Genomic DNA, 15730 nt, shown 5'->3' on the forward strand with positions numbered 1-15730 from the left:
GTGTGTGTGTGTGTGTGTGTGTGTGTGTGTGTGTGTGTGTTATCGTGATATAAGTATGGCTATAACTCTTGTTACTGTTGTTATGCTAACATTAAACCGTTCATATTCTTTCTCTCCACAGTACACTGCCGTCAACAACACCCCTGTCTACGGTTTCTACATCTTCTACCGGCCGACAGACAGTGACAACGACAGTGACTATAAGAAGGACGTGGTGGAGGGTGACCGTTACTGGCACTCTATCACTGACCTGCAGCCTGAGACGGCCTACGACATCAAGATGCAGAGCTTCAACGAGGGGGGAGAGAGCGAGTTTGGCAACGTGGTTATCTTAGAAACTAAAGGTGAGCAGATCTCATAGTCATCTTGGTGACACACGCTTACAGTTATATTAACATTTTAGTCATTTAGCAGAGAGACTTACATTTATATTAACATTTTAGTCATTTAGCAGAGAGACTTACATTTATATTAACATTTAGTCATTTAGCAGAGAGACTTACATTTATATTAACATTTAGTCATTTAGTAGAGACTTACATTTATATTAACATTTTAGTCATTTAGCAGAGAGACTTACATTTATATTAACATTTAGTCATTAAGCAGAGATACTTACATTTATATTAACATTTTAGTCATTTAGCAGAGAGACTTACATTTATATTAACATTTAGTCATTAAGCAGAGAGACTTACATTTATATTAACATTTAGTCATTTAGCAGAGAGACTTACATTTATATTAACATTTAGTCATTTAGCAGAGAGACTTACATTTATATTAACATTTAGTCATTTAGCAGAGAGACTTACATTTATATTAACATTTAGTCATTTAGTAGAGACTTACATTTATATTAACATTTAGTCATTTAGCAGAGACTTACATTTATATTAACATTTAGTAATTTAGTAGAGACTTACATTTATATTAACATTTAGTCATTAGCAGAGACTTACATTTATATTAACATTTAGTCATTTAGTAGAGACTTATATTTATATTAACATTTAGTCATTTAGTAGAGACTTACATTTATATTAACATTTAGTCATTTAGTAGAGAGACTTACATTTATATTAACATTTAGTCATTTAGTAGAGACTTACATTTATATTAACATTTAGTCATTTAGCAGAGAGACTTACATTTATATGAACATTTAGTAATTTAGGAGAGAGACTTACATTTATATTAACATTTAGTCATTTAGTAGAGACTTACATTTATATTAACATTTAGTCATTTAGTAGAGACTTACATTTATATTAACATTTAGTCATTAGCAGAGAGACTTACATTTATATTAACATTTTAGTCATTTAGTAGAGACTTACATTTATATTAACATTTAGTCATTTAGCAGATGCTCTTATTCACAGAGACTTACATTTATATTAACATTTAGTCATTTAGTAGAGACTTACATTTATATTAACATTTAGTCATTTAGCAGAGAGACTTACATTTATATTAACATTTAGTCATTTAGTAGAGACTTACATTTATATTAACATTTAGTCATTTAGTAGAGACTTACATTTATATTAACATTTAGTCATTTAGCAGATGTTCTTATTCACAGAGACTTACATTTATATTAACATTTAGTCATTTAGTAGAGACTTACATTTATATTAACATTTAGTCATTTAGTAGAGACTTACATTTATATTAACATTTAGTCATTTAGTAGAGACTTACATTTATATTAACATTTAGTCATTTAGTAGAGACTTACATTTATATTAACATTTAGTCATTTAGTAGAGACTTACATTTATATTAACATTTAGTCATTTAGTAGATACTTACATTTATATTAACATTTTGTCATTTAGTAGAGACTTACATTTATATTAACATTTTGTCATATAGCAGAGATACTTACATTTATATTAACATTTAGTCATTTAGCAGAGAGACTTACATTTATATGAACATTTAGTAATTTAGCAGAGAGACTTACATTTATATTAACATTTAGTCATTTAGTAGAGACTTACATTTATATTAACATTTAGTCATTAGCAGAGAGACTTACATTTATATTAACATTTAGTCATTTAGTAGAGACTTACATTTATATTAACATTTAATCATTAAGCAGAGAGCCTTATGTTTACATTAACATTTAGTCATTTAGTAGAGACTTACATTTATATTAACTTTTAGTCATTAAGCAGAGAGACTTATGTTTACATTAACATTTAGTCATTTAGTAGGGACTTACATTTATATTAACATTTAGTCATTAAGCAGAGAGACTTATGTTTACATTAACATTTAGTCATTTAGCAGACGCTCTTATCCAGAGAGACTTACATTCATCTTAAGACAGCCAGGTGGGACAACCACACATCACAGGCATGTGTCAAGTTTTATAGATTTTATTTTTTGAGGGGGGTCGAGGTGAGGACGAGGAACACTATAGCATGCTGGTTAAAAAACATCATACGTGGCTAGGGTGGTCCAGCAGTCTAAGCCTCCAGAACACACATACTGCTGCAGCCAGAGGAGGCTGGTGGGAGGAGCTGTAGGAGAACGGGCTCATTGTAATGGCTGGAATGACATAAATGGAACAGTATCAAACACATGGAAACCATATTTGCCTCCGTTCCATCAATTCAGTTCCAGCCATTACAATGAGCCCGTCCTCCTACAGCTCCTCCCACCAGCCTCCTCTAACTTGTCTCTCTTGCTATCCTATCCAATAAACAACAAAAGTATAATTCTTCATATCATTAATTTGATAGCCTGACTGTAATACATGTTGTTATATCAAGTAAACAAACCCCTCTCTACCCCCAGCTCGACTGAACCAGCGGCCCTCTCCATCGGAGGCGTCATCCCAGAGACCAGAGCACCCCGGGGGGCCTGTGCCCCGCCCCAGCGACCTCCCCTACCTCATAGTGGGTGTGGTCCTGGGGGCCCTCGTCTTCATCATTGTAGCCTTCATCCCCTTCTGCCTGTGGAGAGCCTGGGCCAAACAGAGTTAGTAGTTATGATGATGATGATAATGGGAGTGCAGTGGTTGTAGTTGTTGGATCAATTACGATTTTGGGCTGGATTCAATCCGTATCGCCAATGTATTGCGGAAGATCAGCATTTAAATGTAAAGATCATTTCTGATTGAGCCGTCATATGCAGCGTTTACTGTGAATTCGGTCTCAGCGACCACGGGAACATCGCCTTTAATTGTCAATTGAGCTATAAAGTGGCTCTTCAGCGCTACAGATTGAGTAGAGCCCTTAGTCATCACAATTGTTGTGATGAACAGTTGTCCATCTGAATTGACCAATCTGCAATTTTGAATTGACTAGTAATTCATAATTCCCTCAATTCTTCTCTCATATCCACATTCTTGTCGTGTGTCAGTCTTGTCCATATCTAACAACAGTGATTGTGTTTTCTCCTCTCCAGAGCAAACATCAGACCTGTGTTTCCCAGCCGTGGCACACCCTGTCTCCTCATGCCAGTATACCATGGTGCCTCTGCAGGGCCTGGCTCTGGTTGGCCACTGCCCGCTGGACCCCCATTTGCCCCCACCGCATGCCATCTACCCCCCTAACAGAGAGTGCACGCCCAATGGGAAACACCATTACCCCACACACCGTCTGCCAGGACTACGCCAGGTGAGTTCCATCAACATGTCAAGGTCATGTCTTGTGCATCTGCCCAATAAATCTCTGTTGGGAGTGTATTAGTTTTGGGCACCTTATTAATTTGTTTTTCATGTGTAACAGAAGTCTAACAGATGTCTCTTGTTCCTATTGCAGGAGGATGTGGAGTATGATATGGAGTGTGACACGCTGCTAGCACAGACCATGTCAAATGGACACGCCCCAGGCTACCACTACTCTAACAGGTAGGCACAGGACTGTTCTCACATATCTTCAATTTGTCAGTCATCCAGATAGTTTTTCAGTCCATCTGTGTTTATTTTAATTTTATGTATTTATGTAACCTTTATTTAGCTAGGCAAATCAGTTAAGAACAAATTCTTATTTACAATGACGGCCTAAAGTCAAAAAGCCACCTGTTGGGTTTACATGTGTATATATAATCATTCTCACCCAAACATCTCTCTCTCCCTCTCAGTGAGCCTGGAGACGGTGAGGACTGCTGTCTGCCCGATGACTCCACCCTCCAGCTCCTCAACACCTCTGAACAGCCAATCAGCACTCAGGAGCTGACGGGCAATGCCCATTTTCACAATGGGGACATCAATCTAGGTACGTGTCTGTTCTCTCAAAACTTTAACATTAGGAAAACTTATGCATTCACCTCACACTTCAGCTATGAATGCGTGTATGCCCACTGCAGATGTCAAATAACCATGTATTTTCTTCCCCTGTCTGTCTGTGTAGACCTTCTACCCTGCTCTCCCTCTCCTCTGCTATCACTGGAGGAGAACTCCACGGCGACAACATCAACAGCTACAACGCCAGAATCCCAAGATGCACTTCCACTCCAGAGTGAAACAGAGACGTCAGACTCAACAGATGCTTGAAAAACACTCAGAAAAACAGAAAACAAAAGTCTTTATTTTTGTATCACAGATATTTATATATTTATGCTTTTGTACATAAACATTGTTTTGTTATGCTGTATATAAGGATATGTTCATATTGAAAAATACATGTATCTGTATGTCACTTTCTGTGATGTTGTAATCCTGCTATGTGATTGTATATTCATGTCTGCACACCTTGAGGAAAGGAGGGGGATTCTAATCCTGGTGTTGATTTAAGTCAGTCAGCGCATTCTGTTGAAGGTTTCATCTGACTGGCATGCCACTGTTTCTCTGACTAGGCACCAGCAGCACGTCTACCAGTCTGCTTTAAGTCATTCCCTGTAGAACTCCTATGTTCCCCTTATTTCCAACTTAAACAGACATCTGGTTATTATACGATCCTGATAGTCGCATGTCAGAAAAAATGGACAGGGTTGTGCTGCTCAGTAGAGGAACAGAGAGCAAGCTTTTTGAGGGAGCACTACCTCTGTGTTCAATGAAAATGCATTTTATACACCCCCCGTGTTGTATATACTCCCTCTTCTGTTCAGTGATGTCATAATGGTACAAGTGTCCGCCGTTTCCTAAAGAAATATGAATTTTTCATCAAAAGTATTAAATGTATGCAACTTAAAATCATTCTGCCTTCAGTAGTTTAGAGTACAAAGAGATATATTGTATAGTTATTTATTTTTAGGAGGGGAAGATTCTGGAAGTTTTGTTACCCAGTCACACCCAAGCCGATTTAAATTTGAGACTGAAATGACAGTGTTTCTGCTGGTCACTACTCCAAATGACTGTGCCTTGTGAGGGGATCTTTGACGTCTGCGTCAATATTATCCTTCCCCCACACATTGGTGCATCAGTATTAGCCTTCCCTGTGAGGCATCGGAGATCAAAATGAAGGAGTTCCTGAATCTGTAATCCATCTTTGTGTGTAGCTGTTGTCATGGTTACACAGGCTGGAGCACTATTGCATGTAAATAAAGCTTATAATGAAATCACCTTGGTTTTCACGTTTAATTTTTAACCCTGTTAAATGGTTTGTAGGGAATTGAAATAAAGCAGGTATAATCGCAAGAAGCCATTTCAGATAGCTTGCTTTGATTTGTCCCTCACTCAACTGAAGGCACATAAAGTACTGTTATTGGGAAACTAGTGATATCTGGAGGACATCCTGTTTCTGAAACAAACCAAGTTTAACAATAAATAAAGGTTAATAAATCAACTTTATTTATGTACAGATACATATTATACTAACAATTGTCATAAGAAATATATTTACAAAATAGCTTTACACAAATGGGTTCTGTACAGCCACCATGATTAAGTTACATTTAGAATGTTGTGCAATTTTAACGTCACAGTCAATGAAAGTACAAAACTCTTCATAGCATGTTACAAGCAGATATGTCGTCACGTCATGTTTAGAAGCTTTATTTCCCCCATCATAGATGTATAGGAGGGGAATGCTCAGTGAAATGCTATGACTTCAGTAACTCGGGCATCTGATGCCATGTTTAGGTATCAATTGAACTGACAGGCTGTCAAAGTAGAAAACACTTGAATGTGAGAGTAGGTTCACTAACCATGAATAATAACATGATACCAACCAAGTCAGCTAACATACAGAACCGATCAGCAGCCCTTACAACCGCTTCAATCCACACACAAGAGTTGGAACTCCTGTCAATTCAATTGGCCATGACATTTCTTCACGTAATTCAATTGAACACATTTCTCACTGAAATGGAATGGAGACAGAACATTCCTGACTACCACGTTGGCACCTCAAGTCCTCTCACCTACACGGCAGAGCTCCCATCATGCCCTAGGATATGACTGATGTTGTGGGCGGGGCGGTTGGGCTGTTTGCCCGAGTCTGCAGAGGAAGTGTTGGAGAGGGACAACAGGGGGGACATGGGCATCGCAGAACCATCAGGCTGCATTGCTGTGGCGATCTCTGGGAACAGCGAGGTGAGGCTGAAGTTGGACAGGTGTGGGGTAATGCCAGAGGAGTTGCTGATGGGCATAGGGGGCATGTCTGAGAGTAGGGGGAAGCTGGCCTGGGCGAACCCTACGGGACGCGGGGGGGACAGGATGGAGCCGAAGCGGTTGTTGAGGGGGGCAGAGCTGCTCTTGTCGGTGCCGGGGCTGGTGAACATTTGGTTGGAGAAGTACTGGAGGGGTATGTCGCTGGGGTGGGCGGCAGAGGGGTAGGAGGGGTAGAAGGAGGGTAAGGTGTTCTGGGGCTCTACAGGTAGCAGGGCCGAGGGGCGCGAGGAGTTGGGCTGGCTGACAGGAGGGATAAAGGTAGAGTTGGCGTTGATAGGAGGAGGGGGATTCATCCCTCCTTCTGGGATGAAGGGGAAGCCAAAGTTCTGGGCCAGGTGTTGGTCAGGTACAAGGTTGTTGTCCCCAGCAACCTGGGCATTGTCTGCCATAAAGCGAACGATACTGCTGCGCCGTGCCTCACCCCCTGACTGTGGTCGACCCAGCAGGTGGACGTCAGGCTCAAAGGGATTCCCAGGTCTCAGGCTGCCTGACCGTTGTCGCTCCCCAGGCCTCAGCTTCCCGCTCTGGGCCTCCTGGGTGATGTGGCGGGAGCGCTGGCTGACTGAGGTGGGGGGTCTGGGGGGGGCAGGGGTGCGGCCTGGCTCGGAGCTGCTGTGGGGGGTAGGAGGGTGGGGGAGGCCTGCCCGTACCCCTGGGTGGGCACCCATGTTACCACTACCCTGAGGGATGTGGCCCTTGTTGCCCTCGCCAAGCCTCATAGCTGAGGCCTTCTGTGTGGGAGGAACACTGGGGCTGGATGCTTTAGCCTGCATGTCCCCTGCAGAGCTGCCAGGCACACAGCCGTACTCCATACTGACCGGAGGACAGCACTGGACTGCCCTCTGGTGGTTGGTCTGCTCCAGGAGACTCTGCATGAAGCTCTGTTGACACCCCTCCTGGTCCAGAGGAAGCCCTGGAGCACCAATATGCACCCCCTGTGTCCCAGGATGGGGTCCACTGTACCCACCACGGGGTCGCCCATCCCCTGGAGGCCCCAGTCCCATTCGGAATCCCCCCTGCTGCCCCTGAGGGCCTCTCTGAGAGGAAGGACCTGATTTAGGTGTCATGTCCCCGCCACGGGACACCTGGACCTCGAAGCCCCCCAGTTGATGCCCCCCTCCAGCACCGCTCAGCGTTTTAAACGGAGGACACTCAGAAATCCTCTGGACGTCTGCAGAACCAGGGTGGTCTGGGGGCAGCCTGCTCTGAGGGTTATGTGCGACATTGCCCTTCACTCTGGATGTGTCCAGGTAGCCCCGTAGGTCTGGTTGCTCCTGTGTAGTACCGCGGGTGGCCTGGAGATGGAGCCCCATGCGCTGCTGTTGCTGCTGCTCACCAGTGGAGGAACTCTTCCCAATGAGAGCCTCTGCTGAGTAGCTGGAGACCCGGTGGCGCTCCTGGCGCGAGGGGGCACAGCCCAGGTCGGAGGGCCGAGAGGCAGGGTTGCTGGGCTGGGAAGTCAGTTGCTGCTCCAGGTTCCTAGAGCTCATCAGCCTCTGCATGGTACTGTGGTCCTGACCAGACTGAAGGGAGGGGATAGGAGAGAATAAATTATTTGATATTATAAACTGGGTGTTTTGAGCCCTAAATGCTGATTGGCTGACAGCTGTGGTATATCAGACCGTATACCATGGTTATGACAAAACATGTATTTGTACTGCTCTAATTACATTGGTAACCAGTTTATAATAGCAATAAGGCACCTCAGGGGTTTGTGGTACATGGCCAATATACCATGGCTAAGAGCTGTATCCAGGGACTCCCCGTTGCATCGTGCATAAGAACAGCCCTTAGCCGTGGTATATTAGCCATATACCACACCTCCTCAGGCTTTATTGCTTAATTAGATAACACATGAAATACAAAAACATGCTTTATCATGCATATGCATACAATTTATAGCACCAATATACTACCATAGAATAGCAAGAGTACGTACTCAAAGTAAATGTAATCCTATCATTTTATGGCTATCATTCAAGACCGCCTCAGTAGTTCCTGTACCTTGAGGTGTTCCTGCTGGGCCAGGTGGCTGCTGTGGTGAGCTCTGGGTCCTGCTGGTCCTGGCTGGCCCTCACAGCTCTTCTCCTGGTGCCGCGACCCAAAGTGCTGCTGCTGTTGCTGCTGCTGCTGGATCTGTTGCTGCTGGAGGTGCTGGTGTCTGGAGTGGGAGCTCTGCTGTTGAGGGTGTTGTTGATGATGTTGCTGTGACTGGGCTTGTTGTTGGTGTTGCTGTTGTGTTTGCTGTTGGTGCTGTTGTTGATGAGACTGTTGATGTTGTGACTGTTGTTGGTGCTGCTGCTGTTGGTGTGTTTGCTGTTGGTGCTGTTGTTGAGACTGTTGTTGGTGTTGTTGGTGTGATTGTTGATGATGCTGCTGCTGTTGAACTCCAGTCTTCTCCAGATGGTGTTGTTTCTGTTGCAGGCCCACAGGAGGGCCGCCATGACCCCCTCCAACCAGCACCCGCTTCTTCTGGACGTGCTGCTCCTGCTGCAGCGCCCTCTGGTGGAGGCTGTGGAGCTGTGCAGGGTCAGGCTGGGTCAAGTGGTGCTGGAGCTGGTACAGGTGGTGCCTCTGCTGCTCCTGTTGCTGCTGCTGCTGCTTCAGGTAGGGGTTCCCCCCGAGGTGTTGGCCCAGCTGGGGTGCACCATGCTGGGGGTGGCCCTGAGGCAGGTGGAGCACACCTGGTTGGTTGTGTTCCTGTACGGGCAGCTGGGGGGTACAGTGGCTCTCGGTGGGTCTAAGCACCGTACTCATGAAGGTGTTGCCTGAGAACAGGGTGCCAACTCCATCAGGGTTGATCCTGGTCATGATGGATGAGGAGGTAGGGGGAAGTTGGGGTACCATCATCTGGCTGTGGTCCAGGGGTTTGACCTCCATGCAGCCCACGTTGGAGGCCGATGGGCAGGCCTTATGTCGCTTGTTACTGCTGGACAGCATCACATCGTCCTGGGCTGGCCGCTTGGACACGTCCTTGATGTGTCGTGGCTCACCCACCCCCACCTGGGGCCTCATCTGGGCACTCTTAAGGGGAGTGTACTCGTTCAGTTGGACTGAGCCCGAGCAGGGAGGAAGGCCAGGGGTGGAGGGCTGGGAGACATGGGCTGAGTTCCCCGCAGGGGATGGGACTGAGCCCTGCTGCCCAGCCAGACTGGGGGAGCCTGGGTAGGCCTGCTGCTGACGGGAGCTGGGCCGGATCAGGTTGTTGACACTGAGGGTGCTGGCAGTACCAGACTGGGCTTGGCTCTGGGGTTGGGACTGGGAGTAGGAGAGGTTCTGCGGATGTCTGACTCCGCTGGCTGCACTGCCTGCTACTTCTCCAGCCTGGCCCCTGACAGACAACTGTGATGGGGGTTTAGCCGCTGGAGTATCCATCTGTTTGGTGAGCTTCGTCTGTTGTCCAGCCCCCCTCTCTTTGCTGCTGGAGGCTTGCTGGGACTTGGGTTCCCATGCAGGCGTTGGGTTGTTTGTGGAGCCTGTGGGGTTGTCCATGGTGCAGCCCCCCACCCTCCTCCCAGGACTGTCCTGCTCCAACATAGCCAGGATATCAGCCTGCTCTGTGGTAAAAGTAAATGGTCCAAAATGACTCGGCGAGGAACTGACACTGTGGCCAGTAGGAAGCATGGACGCCACAGAGAAGCCCATTCCGCCACCTGCTCCACCAGACATGGGTGAGTCAGTCTGTCTGCTGGGAGCCTGAGGCTGATCCGGAGCCTCGTTGTCTAGTGTGTACACCTGCTGTGGGAGAGTGGAGTCCTTTCTAGAGGGCGCTGCATTATTCCTCACACTCCCTTTCTCCATCGCTGCACTGGGGTGGCCTTCTGCCTGAGGCTCCTTCTCCCTGCCTGACACCGCTGTCACTTTCAGCTCAGCACGATGGGATGGTTTGGGGGTGGAAATGGGCATGGTCATTTGCTGGTTCGAGGGTCTATTGCAGGTGACCCGCTTCCTGTATTCTGATGGCATGGTCATGGGAACTGTTAGAGAGGTTGAAGAGAAAGACAGTGCACCGGAGCAGGGGGTTGGTGTGGAGGGGACTGAGGGAAAAGCCACAGGCTGGGACTGGGTCTGGGTTGTAGGCTGAGACTCCTGGCTGTTGGCTGGCTTGGTCTGACCCGTTGATGAGGTGAGGTGAGCAGACTGGAGAGACACCATTGGTGTACTTTCTATTGAGCTTACAGTGCTGACTGAGGGTCGACATGCTGCTGACGACGTCACACCCATAGATGTGGATCTAGTCTCTGTGGAAAAGGCACTGGTCAGCATAGATCTGCTCTGTCTAGAACTGCCATTCGTGGCAGCTAATCTAGCTTGCACAGTGTTGACAGTAGTAGTGACAGGCTGTCTGTTCTGTGTGACTATAGGTCTAAGGTGAGTGGAGCTGTCACTAGGGGCGACAGCAGGTTGTTTATTCTGGGAAGAAACAATAGCACTGACTGTAGGAGTATCTGCTACACACGTGATAGTGGTGACTGCAGATAGACTCACAACACTAGTGATAATGAGTTGACTCTGTGTGGAGCTGATACCGACTGTTGATGTACACGGAGTGACACTAGTGGCATTTGCCACAGAGGTTCTACTGTGTGTTGTGCATGCACTGGAGACAGTTGGCCCACTATGTGTAGCAGCATTGACACTACCATCTTTAGGTGTGGACTGTGGAGAGCCAACACTACTCACAGGTCTGCCATGTGTGGCTGCCTCAATACTACTAACCGAGGATGTGTTCACTGTGGTGCTGACAGGGCCAGGCTTTGGCTGTATTGTCCCAGCAGCAGAGGATGGGATTCTCTGAACCACAGTGGCCTCTTGTTCCTGACGGTCCCCTGTTACAGCCACTGGCTTGGCTGCAATGGTGACAGTACGACTAGTCTGCCCCCGTTTCGGATCCTTCTTCCTAACCAACTTGGTCCTCTTGGTGGTGGCTCTCTTAGCTCTGGGCATTGAAGCTGTGCCAGGCTGTCTCCGCGAGGCCTTCCCTGTACCCACTGCCAGACCTGTTCTGGGTGGAGTCACACTTGGGATCGAGATCTGACTGACAGGGGTACTGTGTGGAGCTGCTGAAACCGTGACAGAAGATGGCTGTTGTGGCACTATAGAGTAGGATGGTGGGGCAAGGGTCAGCTGGACGTTACTCTGGGTGGAGATGCATGGCGGCATGCCCTGTGAGATGCTCTGGTTGAGACTGCTGAGGGCTCCCAGGGTGTGCAGAGCCACATTGGTGGTGGGCTCCTCAACAGTGGTGGGCTGGATCAGCTGGAGACTGCTCTGGCCACCCTGAGAGCCATACTTATCCGAGGTCTTCATGGGCTGCAGGGAAAACACCTGGCCGTTCACAGTGATGGTCTGAGGGGTCGGGGGAACCGGGGGGGCCTGGGTTTGAGGGACAGGACGGGGTAGAATGTGGACCAACTGTTTACCCCCAAATATCTGTTGCCCAGTGGTGGAAGTTGGGCAGCTGGTTGCGACAATCTGATTGGGCATGACAGGTGCTGTAGTGGGCACCATGCCAACCTGAGGGTTCTGAGGAGGAGCAGGTGGAGGCTGATTGGAGGCCTGGATGATGACGATGTGCTGGCAAGGCGTCTGATTGGTTAAGTCCTCCCTGACAACCGACTGGGCTGAGCAAGGATTGGTCTGCTGTAGGATGACAACATTCGGGTTGTTAGTGTTCTGAGGAGCCGTTACCCCAGCAACTGTTGTCCCTGCAGGGTTTACTTGCAATACTTGCATGGTCTGGAGGAGGGGCATCACAGATGTCTGGGGGTGGGGCTGGGGCTGATTCATCAGGGCAGTCTGTGGATGGGGGAGGACTGTTGCCGGTTGTAGTACAGCAGGTTGAGGTTGTGACATCATAGCTGAGTGGGCTACCACAGCAGGCTGGGGAATTATGGCTGACTGAGGGAGGATGGCACACTGTGGCTTGGGGGCCATGACTGGCTGAGGCTGGTGCTGGGCAAGGATAGCTGGCCGAAGCTGGGGTGTCCTCTGTATGGAGGGCTGGGCTTGGATATGGGCAGTGATGGGTGCCTGGAGCTGTATGGGTACCTGTGGCCTCATTTGAATATGAATGGGTTGAACTGATGGTTTAGTGCCCATGGGGCATAGAGACACCTGCTGCCCAGTGGTGGTAGTCTCCTGTGTGGAGAGAGACTGGCAGACAGGTTGCACTGTGTTCCCAGCCAGCTGTAGGGTAGTCCAGGTGGTCTGTGTGCTCCCTGCTGCACTGGCCCTGAGGAGGGTTGAGCTGCTGGGGATAGTCGTCCTGCTGGCAGCGTTCTGGGTGGTTATAACCTGGGGAAGGGCTGTAAGGCTGGGGACAGGCTGGAGAGGGAGTTGGGTGGCCAGACTGGCTGCGACGTTGAGACTAGGGGCTGGGTTGGCAGGCTGGGGCAAGGCGGTGGTGACAGTCGGGAGAGGGCAGAGACCCTGGAGGGTGAAGTAGGACACAGAGGGCGGCAGTTTTGGGGCTGAAGGTGCCTCTGCTACACACTGTTCCACCAGCCTGATGCCAGGTATAGACACTGTAGGGGCAAGGGTTGCCCCGGGGAGGAGCGGAGGGGCAGAGGAAGGGACGCTGACGTGCTTAAGAACCCTGTTCACCCTTAGCCCTGCTGTAATGTCACAAGATGACTGAACAATCACAGCCTCAGCATGTTGCTTCCCCTGATCGGAGGCTGGACTAGGTTCCTTTCCTGCTGGGCGTATCACATTTCCATTGGAGTAGACAATAATTCTTTTGGGGAGCTGGTGAGTGGGCGCTACTTTGGCAACCTTTGCACAGCGCAACTTGCCCTTCCAGTGGACAGTGGGGTCGTCCAGGAAGTTGATGTCGTGGGCTTTTAGCAGCTCAATGTAATGGCCGCTCTCCTTCCGCAGCTCGTCCAGCTGATGCCGCAGTCGCCGGATCTCCTCAGCTGCAGAGATAGGAGACAACAAGGACTAGTGGTCATCAACACAGGACTCTCAAACATTCAGACAAGTACACACAAACACTGTCAAATGCAAGCAAACACATAGGAAAACGCACCCAAAGGAATTAAATACTTCTGCACCGTCAAAACATACCTGTAAATGTCACAAACTCTCATCTCACCTTGTACTAGGTCTCCTCCCTTGAGAAGCATGGCGTCATTTTGTTTCTGCAGCTCAATTATGTAACGGTAGGCCTGGTCCAGGATCATGTTCTTACTCTAAAGACAGGGAGGATGTCAGCATGGGATTTACATGTATACAAACACAAGTCAAAACAGATGGCAGGATAACAACAGGATCTTCACAGACAAGACCAACTAATAGCTTCAGACCAAAAGATAAATACTACTCCTTCAAAAGCAAACCAAGCCTGTAAGTTCTATGGTTTGGTCCAAAAACACACTAAGGTGTGTGTGTGTGTGTGGGTGTGTGTCTATGGATTAGGCCTACCTGCTTCAGTGCCTGGGAACAGGGTAGAAGGTCCCCAATACGGTTAATTCCAGCGTTGATCTTCTCTTTTCGCTGTCTCTCAACTAAAGGACCAAAACAAAACCTTAGCGAGTCATTCCCACAAAATCCTGAGAAACTACAGAAAAACACTAAAACAACATCTCACCTGCATTGTGAGATTCCTTGTTTTTTTTCTTCCTGCAAGAGAAAATGAAGAGGTTAGCTAATGATATGGGTATTGTTTTCAGACACACAACAATGCATGCGTTTCTGTGGTAAAGCGCTGACAATACATACGCCAAGAGATCCTTCCCATAGACGTAACAATGGTCAGAAGGATCCGTGTTTTGTCCTTACCGTGGTTTATGGCCAGGAGTCTGGTTCTCTGTCATCTCTGGCATCCTGGCCTACTGTACTGCCAAGTCACCACGCTCGCAGGCCAAACATTAAATATCTTCCCTGGCCGACCTGCAACCCACACAGTCATAAGAGACTAATGAGTGAGGAGGTATGATGACTAGACAATAGAAGAAAAAAAACATCGATTACAAATAAGTAACGGATCATAAATTACAAGGCTGTTGAGCAACAACAAAACTTCCAAATTCAAGTAGCCTCATGTTGTGCTGCCTTTACTCATCACAACAACATGGGACAAGATACGCAGACCTTTGCCAAGTTTCATGTAAACAATGAGCTTAGTCCAACGCTGTGTTAATCGGTTATCCCAGTTAGTAAACGTAAGCTGAAAATAATGAATTAATATTGACAAATTGTTTAGAACACAATATATCGGGGGCAATGGATAGCGTTCTATTGGAAAGCAATTAAAATGTAATTAACCCACTAACATCCCCATTTTCAACCTATACTTTCCCAGTAACGTTAGCTACGTAGTAGCTAGGGGGCCGAGAACTACGTAGCTATCTCATTAGCACTGCTATCCTGGTGTTGGAGTAGTTTCACAGAAGATAAGCCCTATTTTGGTAGTGAATTTAAGCGACAATGACGTAAAACACAGTTCACACTCACAATAAATGATGGTATAACCATATTGTGCTAGCTAAACAAACAGCCACCCAGCCAGCTAGATGTTAGCTCGCTAGCTAGATCACCATGTAGTAGCTTGGGTACATGTCAAGCTTGCTAGCTAGACTTGCTGAACAAAATTGCAAACAGAAAACCCCCTGGAAAAGTTTGGAAAAATAATAAGCTAGCAAATTACCTGTAGTTTCCCCATTATGGGACTTCGTTCCTGACAAAACTTTGGTTCTCTCTGTCAATAAACTCCACTCACAACCTAACCCAAAAATCAAGTGGTAAGGAGAAAGGGGCGTAAGTAAACTGAGACGAACGATCGGGAATCAAGAGATTCGAGCTATGATCCAATCAAAAGGTGTACTGGGATGAAGTCATGGATTGTGATTTGAATGATTGACGGATCAAGCAGAATTTATCCATATTGTACACAAATTGAACAGTCAAGTATGACATTGTTTAATATTGTATTATAATTTTTTTTACACCATGTCGTTCGTATATATTTCACTTCCTACTATAGAGCAAATTGCGTCTCAGGGATAAACATTATATGCTGAGTGTCCTCTACTTCCAGTACTCTGCCCGTGCATTGTGAACTATGACTATAACTATAAAGTCCCTTCGGAAAGTAGTCAGACCCCTTCATTTCCCCCACATTTTGTTACGTTACAGCCTTATTTTAAAAAC

General features: G+C 46.9%; 2 protein-coding genes across 3 annotated transcripts in view; one reads left to right on the plus strand and one right to left on the minus strand.

Moving 5' to 3' along the window:
- Window positions 1-5523, plus strand: part of boc (BOC cell adhesion associated, oncogene regulated) — a 52116-nt gene extending 46593 nt beyond the window's left edge. The window contains exons 12-17 of the mRNA XM_036935014.2: window positions 122-344; window positions 2815-2997; window positions 3427-3638; window positions 3783-3871; window positions 4105-4238; window positions 4374-5523. Coding sequence (XP_036790909.1) covers window positions 122-344; window positions 2815-2997; window positions 3427-3638; window positions 3783-3871; window positions 4105-4238; window positions 4374-4516 — 984 coding nt within the window. The 3' untranslated portion in view covers window positions 4517-5523. The remainder of the gene's footprint in view (window positions 1-121; window positions 345-2814; window positions 2998-3426; window positions 3639-3782; window positions 3872-4104; window positions 4239-4373) is intronic.
- A 206-nt stretch (window positions 5524-5729) lies between these two features.
- Window positions 5730-15357, minus strand: usf3 (upstream transcription factor family member 3). 2 transcript variants are annotated; one of them, XM_021620304.3, is made up of 7 exons: window positions 15228-15357; window positions 14360-14470; window positions 14169-14200; window positions 14003-14085; window positions 13674-13770; window positions 8579-13494; window positions 5730-8097 (listed from the first exon to the last, which is right to left on the minus strand). In XM_021620304.3, the coding sequence occupies exons 2-7, from the start codon at window positions 14401-14403 to the stop codon at window positions 6325-6327; spliced, it is 6945 nt and encodes a 2314-aa protein (XP_021475979.3). In that variant the 5' UTR covers window positions 14404-14470; window positions 15228-15357; the 3' UTR covers window positions 5730-6324. The 2 variants fall into 2 exon arrangements, with proteins under 2 accessions (XP_021475979.3, XP_021475980.3); XM_021620305.3 differs by having other exon boundaries at window positions 14360-14519; window positions 15228-15333.
- Between the last annotated feature and the right edge of the window lie 373 nt (window positions 15358-15730).

This window comes from Oncorhynchus mykiss, chromosome 11, assembly GCF_057628025.1.
Source record: "Oncorhynchus mykiss isolate SJ-2025 chromosome 11, ASM5762802v1, whole genome shotgun sequence".
Classification (NCBI taxonomy): Eukaryota; Metazoa; Chordata; class Actinopteri; order Salmoniformes; family Salmonidae; genus Oncorhynchus; species Oncorhynchus mykiss.

Excerpts from the sequence above, each read along its gene's own strand:
- usf3 (XM_021620304.3), bottom strand. The coding sequence starts at position 14,403 with ATGCCAGAGATGACAGAGAACCAGACTCCTGGCCATAAACCACG. Across the intron at positions 14,086-14,168 it reads CAAGGAATCTCACAATGCAG|TTGAGAGACAGCGAAAAGAG; the intron begins GTGAGATGTTGT and ends TTGGTCCTTTAG. Across the intron at positions 13,495-13,673 it reads GGGAGGAGACCTAGTACAAG|CTGAGGAGATCCGGCGACTG; the intron begins GTGAGATGAGAG and ends CTATCTCTGCAG.